At 34.2% G+C, this 11,897-nt stretch overlaps 1 protein-coding gene across 1 annotated transcript in view; it reads right to left on the reverse strand.

Moving 5' to 3' along the window:
• Positions 1–11,295: 11,295 nt before the first annotated feature.
• The window catches only part of LOC141348527 (MAM domain-containing glycosylphosphatidylinositol anchor protein 2), a 48,347-nt gene continuing 47,745 nt past the window's right edge, over positions 11,296–11,897 (reverse strand). The window contains exon 10 of the mRNA XM_073852814.1: positions 11,296–11,384. Within this exon, the coding sequence (XP_073708915.1) occupies positions 11,296–11,384 (89 nt within the window). The remainder of the gene's footprint in view (positions 11,385–11,897) is intronic.

Below are 11,897 nucleotides of genomic sequence, written 5' to 3' on the forward strand. Positions count from 1 at the left end.
TTTTGCTTGTTCTAAGAAATAATAACTTAATTTTGACTTGTTTTTTCTGAAAATCAGACATTAATTTTTACTCGTCTAGAAAATCCTTCTTGATTTTTAGATATTTTGGTTGGAAACAAGACAAAAAATCTAAGTAAGAAAAGCATTTTTTGCAGTGCACTTAAGAAAACACATGCAAACAGAAAAAAACGACAACAAATAAAAAAAAACCTATCTTCATCAGTTTGACAACACAGGCGCTGCAAATCCTCACAACGCAAACACAAATACGGAAACGTGCTGCAAACACAAAAAAGCTCTGCAAATAGCACGGAACACAACGGAAATGTTTCAGGGGGAGCTCAAAAAGTGACGAACCCATCTGGGACCTGATTATTTGTTCAGTGGCTGTTGATCAGAGCAGAGGTGTTTTACTCTCTGAGACTCAATTTAGTCAGTTTAGAGTTTTCGAGCTACATCCAACAAACTCAGCTCAGATCTCCAGCCTGCTCTCACTCAGGTTGTTCTATCTTTTCTAACAGATCTGACTTACGGTTATTATTAAACAGACAATCAAAGCTAGGAAAAGTCCCATAGACTTTTCATTGAGGGGGATGTTAGCAATATGCTAAAACATGCTAGCAAAGTGCTAGCAACATGCTACAAAATGTGTTAAAACACGCTAGCAATGTCCTAGCAACATGCTAATAACATACTAATAATGTGTTAAATAATGCTAGCTGTTATTAACATGCTAACGGTGTGTTAAGTCATGCTAATGTAACGGAGGGGTGTGAGGGGTTACACTAACAATGTGCTAGCATCATGCTAACAACATGTTAATAATCTGTTAAATTATGCTAGTGATGTGCTAGAAACATGCTAACAATGTGCTAACAACATGCTAGCAATGTGGTAGCAACATGCTACAAAATGCCCTAGCAACACACTAATAACATGCTAATAATGTGTTAAATAATGCTAGCAATGTGTTATTAACATGCTAACATTATGTTAAATAATGCTAACAATGTGCTAGCATCATGCTAACAACATGCTAAAAATCTGTTAAATTATGCTAATAATGTGCTAGCAACATTCTAACAACATGCTAATAATGCATTCAGTTATGTTAGTAACGTGCTAGAAACATGCTAACAATGTGTTAAATAATGCTAACAGCATGTTAAAACATGCATGTTTGGCATTATTAGCAAGTTGCTAGCATGATTAGCATGTTGTTAGCATGGTTGGCATGTTACTAACATATTGTGAGCATGATTAGCATGTGGCTAGCATGATTAACAAGTTGCTAGCATGATTAGCATGTTGTTAGCATGGTTGACATGTTACTAACATATTGTGAGCATGATTAGCATGTGGCTAGCATGATTAACAAGTTGCTAGCATGATTAGCATGTTGTTAGCATGGTTGGCATGTTACTAACATGTTGTGAGCATGATTAACAAGTTGCTAGCATGATTAGCATTTTGTTAGCATGGTTGGCATGTTACTAACATGTTGTGAGCATGATTAACAAGTTGCTAGCATGATTAGCATGTTGCTAGCATGTTTCTTGCATGATTAGCATGTTGTTAGCATGTGTTTTCAGAGCAGAGGTGTTGTGGTGAACTTAAAGGTGATAGCCTGTGTTGTCAAACTGATGAAGATGTTTTTTTTTTTTTAATTTGTTGTCGTTTTTTTCTGTTTGCATGTGTTTCCTTAAGTTGCAGCGTGTTGAGCTCTCTCGGTCAACGTACTTTTGAGTGTTTCAAACTAACCTTTTTTTTTCAGTGTAAATCTATATAGGAGTGATGTATCCAATTATTTGTGAAATAAAAACAATGTATTAGTGTTTTGTCTGCACTGTTACTTGTTGGAAAAATTAGCTTGTTTGAGGAAAAGTAGTCGAGTTACTCCACAAATGATTTCCACCAGATTCAAACCAAGTTTCATAACGTCACAATATAATAAAGCAACAGTGTGAAGCTGAAAGATCACAAACACGCCTCTGGCGTTCAGCGTGAGACACACAGGTGTTGTTGTGAACCCAATCCAGACAGCAGGAAAATAACATCTACGGGTCACTAAAACACTTTTAACAGCATACGATCAGGAGTCCAGAGACTCTAAACACCATTAACAGCTTCACACGCTCTGGAGAACCACAGAAACCACTCAAACACCCCACAAATACACAGATCTGGGTCACTTCAGCTGCTCCTGATCACTAATCACACTCCAGCATCTGGATACTGGTTTCAGACATCACATTCAATTATTATTTTGTGGATTATATCACCTGAACAACATATGAAAAAAGCTAATTGACAATATTTCACTGCATATTAATGAAAATGAAAACCAAAAACATTAAAACATTATTTGATATTTGATATAAGTTACATAAAATAAGATATAAAAAAAAACTTGTTTTATAAGTTACATAAAATAAGATATAAAAAAACTTGTTTTATTTCAGCTAGCTTCCAGAACAACATATTTTATTTTCAATTAGTTTAACTTGATGTGCTGAATTAGCCAAAACTGAAAAGGAAATAAAAAAGCTAATAAAAATGACAAAAACGCAAAGCAAAATTGCCAAAATTAGACCTAAATTTAACATGAAACAAAATATATATTAATACTAAAAATAATAATAACAGAAACTAAAGTATCTCAATGATACAAAAAACACTGGATTCACCGTAAAAACAAACAAACAAACAAACAAAAAAAACAACATCAACAACTATATATATATATAAGTAATAATTAAAAACGAGTTGAAAATCAAGTAATTTCAACTAAAATTCTTACTTGGTTTTCAACTAGTTTTTAACTTTTTTTTTTTTTCATTTTAGTTGAAATGTTTTAGTTGAATTTTAAACTTTATCTGTAAGTTATACAATATTCCACAATGTACTTTTTTTTTTTTTTTTTAGAATTTTAATTGAAATTACTATATTTTCATCTAGTTTATTTCTAGTTTTTAACTTTTTTTTTATTTTTTAGAATTTTGGTTGAAATGACTTGATTAAACCTAAAAATTTAAGGCAGCAACTAAACTTAAGTTTTTAAGTTGAAATAGGTGCAGTTGTAATAGTACCTAAATAGCATATAATGCATTTAAATATTGAGCAAAACGTTGATCAAATTTCATATTTCATTTAAATCTACTCAACGGTCAACGGTTCTCACTGTTACAACAATATTATATAAATATAAGCTATATATAAAGTAAGTTGTAAAGTATGTTTTTTTATGTGGAAACATTCGGTATCAAAAACTTGAATACATCAATAAATAAAGTCTAAATAGATGAAGTCTAAATAGATCATAAAATACTCCAGGAACACAGGCAGAACCATTTTCCAACAATGCGTTTCACCAACACAAATGTAAAATAGCTTTCTTTATTTTTTTTTTCAACATTAGTTGCAAGAATGAAACAAAATGGATGGTAAATCCAAAGAAATACAGTAAAAGGAAGCATTATTGTATATTGATTGAGTATGATGACTGAACGGCCGTTACAGGACATCAGATCAGCCATATTAAACACTGAGCTCCAGTAACTAAACCTCACTTCATCTGCATTGTTCAAGATACTGTAAATGTTCATAAGAGACAGTCATAAAGCCCTTCTGAAGATGACGCATCCTTTAGATCAGCTCCAGTGTGAAGCACTAAAACATGATCAACTGAGAAACACTGAGATACAGAGGCATGCGAAAGTTTGCAGAATCTGTGAAAATGTAAATGATTTTAACAAAATATGATTATGATTGATAAATGTGACTTAATGGCTTATCACTTTTGACCAACAGGTGGTGCTGTTATCAAATCGACGTGGTGTGTTTAGTGTGAGGTGACAAAGGCACACACAAAGTTTGGCGTCAGTATGTCAAAGCGTTCAACCAACTGTGGCATAAGTGGTATCTATGTTGTCAGCATGACCCAAGGAACGTTTTGAGACTACTTTCATTACAATAGGCTAATGCAGTCAACAGTTATTAGCATTTTTGAAAGTTTCATAATTAATGCTTAATGAATGGTTTATTACTCTTGACCAATAGGTGGCGCTGCTACCAAATTGATGTGGTGTGATCAGTGTGAGGTGACCATGTCACATACAAAATTTGGTGCAAATATCTCAAAGCTTTGCAGAGATACAGCCTCAGATGCACTTTGGCATCCTTCCAGCAAATTTGGTGAGGCGTTAAACGAAAACCATTTCGTATATCAACACGAAATCCACAACATTTTGTTAGCATGGTCTGAAGATGATCCAAGTCAAGTTTAGTGAAATTCAGACCAACGGTCTAGGGAGAGTTCGAAAAAGTAGGTTTTCAACATAAATCAAATGGCAGACAGGACGTTCAGCCATAATTGGTATCTATGTTGTGAGCATGACCCAAGGAAAATTTTGAGACTACTTTCATTACAATGGGCTAATGCAGTCAACAGTTAATGAACGGTTTATTACTCTTGACCAATAGGTGGCGCTATTACCAAATTGATGTGGTGTAATCAGTGTCAGGTGACAATGCCACATACAACATTTGGTGCAAATATCTCAAAGCTTTGCGGAGATACAGCTTCAGACGCACTTTGGCATCCTTACAGCAAATTGGGTGAGGCGTTAAACGAAAACCATTTTGTATATCGACACAAAATCCATAAAATTTTGTCAGCATGGTCTGAAGATGATCCAAGTCAAGGTTGGTCAAAATCAGACCAACGGTCTAGGGGGAGTTTGAAAAACTAGGTTTTCAACATTAATTAAAATGTTTTATAAGATTTGTGGCCAAACCATTCAATAGTTATAAAAAAAATGCCATTTTCAGTATCTCCTGACCACTAGGTGGCACTGTACCAAAACACTGCAGGTAGCCTCAGGTCATGCTTGTTATTACACACACCAAGTTTGGTCTCAATACGTCAAACCGTTGCGGAGATATTGCCTCAAAACCATTTTTGTGTGCTTTTCGTGGAATTCGTTTGTGCGTTATTCGAAAACTGTTCGACTAATCAACTTGAATTCCATAAGTTTTTGCCAGCATGGTCTGAAGATGATCTGAGCCAATTTTGGTGAAAATCAGACCAACCGTCTAGGAAGAGTTCAAAAAAGTAGATTTTTCAAACAATTAAAAATAGAATAAAACCTAAACCTAACGATTTTTAAATTTTTCATGTTCATTCGACTCTGCATCAGCAAAGGATTCAGAGGAAAAACTTTTCTGATTCTGTGCCTTATGGTTCAAAAGTTATTATCATAAACATGAGTGAAACTTTGGACAAGTCGTGGCACTGGAGAGTTTGAGATAGAGACTCGAAATTTGCTATAGTGACATTTTAGACGGTCCTCTATTCGTGTGCCAAATTTCCCGCATAGCAGTTCAATGGATTGCCATAGACTCAAGAGCGGAAGAAATGGAAAAAGAAGATGAAGAACACCAACGGATCTTTCGTATTTTGTTAAAACTATTCATATTTTCACAGATTCTACAAGGGGTTCCCAAACTTTTGCATGCCACTGTATATAAGAGACATTCTGGAAGGTCAGACATCTAAGTTTATTCTCTGATCAACATTTTCTTTTGCTGTTGTTCACTGGAACAGCTGAGACAAACTCTTATGGTCATTAAGCATTTTGTATCAAAGTGCTTTTTCTGTAGTTACTGTAAAATGTAAAATAACTTCTCAATTTTCTCAAATATTAAAAGGGGTTAAACACAAGATCAATAAAAACTTGGATAGTTTTTCGCTGATCAGATACGTTTTTTGGTTGAAAATTATTGTTGCACTGCAAAAATTGTTTTTGTCTTGTTTCCAGCTAAAATATCTAAAAAATTTAATCCCAGAAGGATTTTCTAGATGAGTAAAAATTATTGTCTTGTTTTCAGAAAAAAAAAAAAAACAAGTTAAAATTGAGTGAAACAAGCAAAATAATCTTGTTTTCGGTTTTGCTTGTTTCACTCAATTTTAACTTTTTTTTTTTTTTTTTTCTGAAAACAAGACAATAATTTTTAAGCAAAAACCCACTTCATTTTGACTTGTTTTTTTCTGAAAAGAAAATAATTTTTACTTGTCTAGAAAATCCTTTTTGATTTAAGAATCTTTAGATATTTTGGCTGGAAACAAGACAAAAAAACTCTAAGTAAGAAAAGCATTTTTTAAAGTACATGACTGTTTTGGTCTGAAAAAACGTGATAGAAGTGTTCAGTTAAGCCAAAAGTTACTCTATCAATATTGTATCCTGGTATTTGAGCTGGGCGATACAATTATCTCAATATTTTTTCAGACAATATTCAATATATAAATGTTTAAACATAAAAGTAAACAAAGCAGGTCTGCAACAGTTTCTCACTAAATGAGCACAAAGAAAAATTATACTGCATCATTTTCATTTATGCACACCAACAATACAGAATAATAACAGCAATATCTACAGGACATATTTTAATCTATGAAAAGGACTTTAACGCAACTTTTGAATTGGACAGTTTGAAGTAATTCACTTGAATGAATCACATGCAAACACTAAATAAAACACTGCAACGTTAGTATTTTTATCTTCTTGTTTCTAGTCAAAATATCTAAAAAGTCTTAAGTTAAAATGCATTTACTAGATAAGCAAAATGACATAAGATATTTAACCATGTTTTAAGCAAAATGCGCTTAATTTAGTACAAGAAACAAGTAAAATACACTTAAAACAAGATAATTGTACTTATTTGAAGCAAACTGCATTTAATAATTTTTTTCCCCCCTGTGGAAACAAGACTAAATATCTGTCATTTTGCTTATTTAGTAAATGCATCTTAATCTAAGAATTCTTGGATATTTAACTAGAAACCGACAAAAATATCTAACACAAGCTTTTATAACACAATACTCACAATGTTGGCTCATTTTCACCTGTGTATCATCACAAATGCATTCAATACATCGCCCAGCTCTAAACAGAAGACAAATGACATCTATAACTTCAAATAATGCTAACATGAGCTCTCACACTGCAAAAAATGATTTTCTTCCTTAGTATATTGTCTTGTTTTCTAGTATAAATATCTAAGAGTTCTTGTATCAGGATGCATTTACTTGACAATTAAAATGACTTGATATTTTCTTGTTTTCTGAAAACAAATATCCAAATTTTGTTAGTTTTTGCTTAAAACAAGATAAAATATCTGCCAATGTGGTAAGAAAAATAATCTTAAATAAAAGGCTAATCAAGATTATTTTTCTTACCACATTGGCAGATATTTTTGCTTGTTTTAAGCAAAAACTAACAAAATGTTTAATAGAAAACAAGACATAAGTCAATTTACTTGCCCTGTAAATGCAAAAAATGATATTCTTCTTCAGTATTTTTGTCTTGTTTTCTAGTTTAAATATCTAAGAATTCTTGAATCGGGATGCATTTACAAATACAATGACTTAGGTTGATTTTCTTACCCCATTGACAGCTAGTTTTGCTTGTTTTAAGCAAAAACTAACACAATTTGGATATATTAATAATATTATTTTTTAGAAAACAAGACATAATATCTTAAGTCATTTTACTTGTCCAATAAATGCATCCTGATTCAAGAATTCTTAGATATTTATAGAAAACAAGACAAAAATACTAAGTAAGAAAATTGTTTTTGCAGTGCCGGGCAAGTAAAATGACTTATCTTGCTTTCAAAAAAAAAAAAAAAAAAAAAAAAAAAAAAAGACCTAAATGTTGTTAATTTTTGCTTAAAACAAGCAAAAATATCGGTTAGCGGGGAAAGAAAAATAATCTTGTTTAGCCTTTGATTTAAGATTATTTTTCTTACCACATTGGCAGATATGTTTGTTTGTTTTAAGCAAAAACAAACAAAATTTGGAAATTATTTTTTCAGAGAAAAAGACATATCTTTAATCAAAGGCTAAAGAAGATTATTTTTCTTGCCCCATTGGCAGATTTTGCTTGTTTTAGGCAAAAACTAACAACATTTGGGTAATTTTTTTAAGAAAACAAGACATAATATCTTAAATAATTTTATTTGTCCTGTAAATGCATCCTGATTCATCCCGAAGAATTCTTAGATATTTATACTAGGAAACAATACAAAAATACTAAGGAAGAAAATCATTTTTTTGCAGTGCACGTAGTGTACGTTCACACAGAAACAAGCTAAGATGCCTTTAGCCCTTAATGTCATTTGTATTGGTTTCTTTCCTTCATTTTTACATCTTTGTCTGACTGTGATTCATTAGATGGCTGATTTCTGGAGTCCTGCAACGAGCGTCAGTCATCATACTGTGAATGAATCTTTTACATCGTGTAGTGACTCAGTTTTGAGCTATGGTACACTGGATATACCAGCACACATATGTGTCATGTCCTCCGGTAAAACCAGGACAAGAATCACCGCCTCGTTCTTTAACCGCCTGCTGATTCACTGAGAGCTCACAAATTGAAGGTTGTTTTTGGGCTCAAGGAAGGAAATTGTACATTACGGGCCAGGACTTCATGACCGGCGCTCTTAACCTCTTGTTGTTCATCACTAATGTAATCCGACAACACGGCGAGCGATGAATATCAAACATGTCCATTATAAAACACACTACTCAGGTACTGATACATCTCTGTGACAATTCAAGAGAATAAAAGGCCTTACGCATGTCTAGATCATCATCCAAGATCTGGATGAGTTTGTTCGTTTATCAGATTTGCAGAAATGTGTCAATCCATCACTTGCTCACCAATGGATGTGAATGGGTGCCGTCAGAATGAGAGCTGATAAAAACATCACAATAATCCACACCACTCCAGTCCATCAGTTAACATCTTGAGAAGACAAAACACGAAACAAATCCATCAAGACATTTTTAATTTTTATTAACTATTCTGATGTTTTTATAAGATGTTTGGATTCATATTCTGACGGCACCCATTCACATCCATTGGGGAGAAAGTGATGGAATGACACATTTCTACAAATTTGATAAACAAACAAACTCATCCTGATCTTGGATCACTAATGATTTGATTGATGCTTTTTAATAGCAAGAGAAATGTGTCATTCCATCACTGTTTCACCAATGGATGTGAATGGGTGCCGTCAGAATGAGAGTCCAAACAGCTGATAAAAACAATTTAATAATCCACAAGTAATCCACACCACTCCAGTCCATCAGTTAACATCCGGAGAAGACAAAAGCTGAAACAAATCCATCAAGACCTTTTTTTACTCAAAAAGGAGTCCATAGCCCACAATAACGCTTTGTCCAGTGAAAAAGTGGTCTGGTCTGAATCAGGAGAGAAATCTGCACAGATCAGGCACTGCACTGCAAAACTAATTTTCTTCTTTAGTATTTTTGTCTTGTTTCTGAATATACATATCTAAGAATTCTTGAATCAGGATGCATTTACTGAACAAGTAAAATAAATTGAGATATTATGTTGTTTTCTGAAAAAAAAAAGCCCAAATTTGTTAGTGTTTGCTTAAAACAAGCATGATTTTTTGCAGTGTGTTTACAAACCAAAATAGTTCTAAATTGAGATATTAATTATAGATTAATGTCTCAAGATGTTAACTGATGGACTGGAGTGGTGTGGATTACTTATGGATTATTGTGATGTTTTTATCAGCTGTTTGGACTCTCATTCTGACGGCACCCATTCACATCCATTGGTGAGCAAGTGATGGAACGACACATTTCCACAAATCTGATGAAGAAATCTGCACAGAACGCCTAAACAGCTGTAAACAAATATGTGGCTAGATTTTGATGTGAGAAACAACAGTAGATGGGCTTTGTTACTCTGTCATGAATAAAAAATGTCTTAATGATGGATTTGTTTGAGCATTTGTCGATCTTCTCAGGATGTCAACTGATGGACTGGAGTGGTGTGGATTACTTGTGGATTATTGTGATGTTTTTATCAGCTCTCATTGTGACGGCACCCATTCACTTCAGTGGTCTATTTTAATGCTACTTATTTTCTAAACCATGCGCTTTAATTCCACATGGGTTTTGCAGGAGGACGCTCACATATGTGATGTTTATAAATGGTTGAATTCTAAATGTTGTGCTTCCTTTGACTCGTACATAAAACATCTCATATAAATCTCAATGAACAGAGCTTCTTTACATATACAAGTTGTACAGTTACCAAACCGGCATTTTCTGCCCGTTTTTGATATTTTCAGCAATGCAAGGGAGACGACGAGAAATAAAGACAGTAAAGTCGGAACATTTCAACGTAAATCAGAAGAAACGAGACACAGCTTCTTGTCAAAACATTTTCATAACACGTTTTTTTTTTACAACACCCTTTTTAAAAAGAGGCCGGTCGAACGCTTCACCGATTTCACAGTTTTTGTGTGTAAAAGCTGAGACACATTCTGGATAGAGTAATAAAATATTATTATAATTATGAATATTCTGTTTTTTTTTTTCTCTCAGAATGCACATTGTTCGGTATATAAATGACAGCGGCGTGACAGTTCGGGATGGAGAGCGTGACATTCAGCGTCCTACAGCAGCCAGACAGCGTGCGTTCGTGGTCGTTCGCAGTCGTTCGCAGTCGTTCGCAGTCGTCCCGTCGTGGCGGTCACAGTCGTGCGCTCCAGCACTTGAGGGGCGATAGAAATGAGTATAAAATAGCCCATTGGAGATGTTAGAAACATGGACGTTTGGTGTTGATGGCCAGGCTAACGGATCGGTTTTTAACCTGAAGGCACTTCTTTTTTTTAATGGCAGAAACTCTGTCACTCAACCGGTGCTGGGAACGACGACAAACCAAGTCTTTCACCGTCCAACCGCCCCAAAAACGCAAGGTTCTCCTCTTGGGAACCTGAGCACAGTGTTGTGAAAACAGGCTGCTACTGGAGTCGGGGAATAAAGCGAAACGAGGTCCTCTTTTATTTGCGTTTAAAGCACCAATCCAAACCAAATCCAGAACATATCAAGAGAAAGTCAAATAGAGGATGAGATGTTTCATTGATTGTACTCCAAAGCACCAGAAAATAATATCTCAAGATGGGGGGAAAAAAAGGTGGCTCTTTCGGTTAAATCCAGATTACGAAGTAGTCGTTGTGCTTTTCAGGTCAATGTTCAAACCCTCGGCTAGTTCCAGACGTCGGAGCATCTCAGAATAGAATGTTTGTTTGTTTGTTTATTTATTTTTAAGCATTAGTTATTACTTTTCTGTTTGTAGTCGTTTCATTCCGCGTGGATCCGGTGTTGTGCCTTCTCAGCGATCCGAAAGCATGAATCTTTGGTGATTAAATATTGAGGGACGCGTCTGGAGTCTTTTCTCATGTGGAGCGTCACCTCTGACCAATGAATACGGTAAAAAAGAGCATGACGCTCAATGGCCATATACTGGAGATGCTGTTTGCAGCTGCTCCTCTGATCGCTGTGGGGAAAAACAGAGAGAAAGAGGTTAAAGTCAAAGTCTGAACTCTCAATCCCGTAGCACTAACCATTCTATGACCGTAATATTTTAGACTCTGCTACAGTTAAAGTCTGAACTCAACCCCGTCACATTAATATGTCCACATACTACATCAGAAACTGCACTGCTCTTCAAAATATCTTTTGTTGTGCTTAACAGAAATTAGAAACTCATACAGGTTTGGAATGACATAATGGTGAGTAGATGATGACAGACTTTTCATTATTGGGGGAACTGTCCCTTTAAATCTTGCCACCAACCTGCCAAAATAAACGCTGGCTGATTTTAAGTTTGAAAATTCATATAAAATAAGTAAATACACACAAACATATAAAAACATACAAAAAAGAGTAAATATTAGCATTGCATTTTTTGTGTACAATTGCACTTTTTATTTTTAAATACAATAGCATTGTTGCATTTTATTTATTATTTTTGTTTATTTTATTAAAAAACAAACTAAATAAAATAAAG

This window comes from Garra rufa, chromosome 13 (assembly GCF_049309525.1).
Source record: "Garra rufa chromosome 13, GarRuf1.0, whole genome shotgun sequence".
NCBI classification, from domain to species: domain Eukaryota; kingdom Metazoa; phylum Chordata; class Actinopteri; order Cypriniformes; family Cyprinidae; genus Garra; species Garra rufa.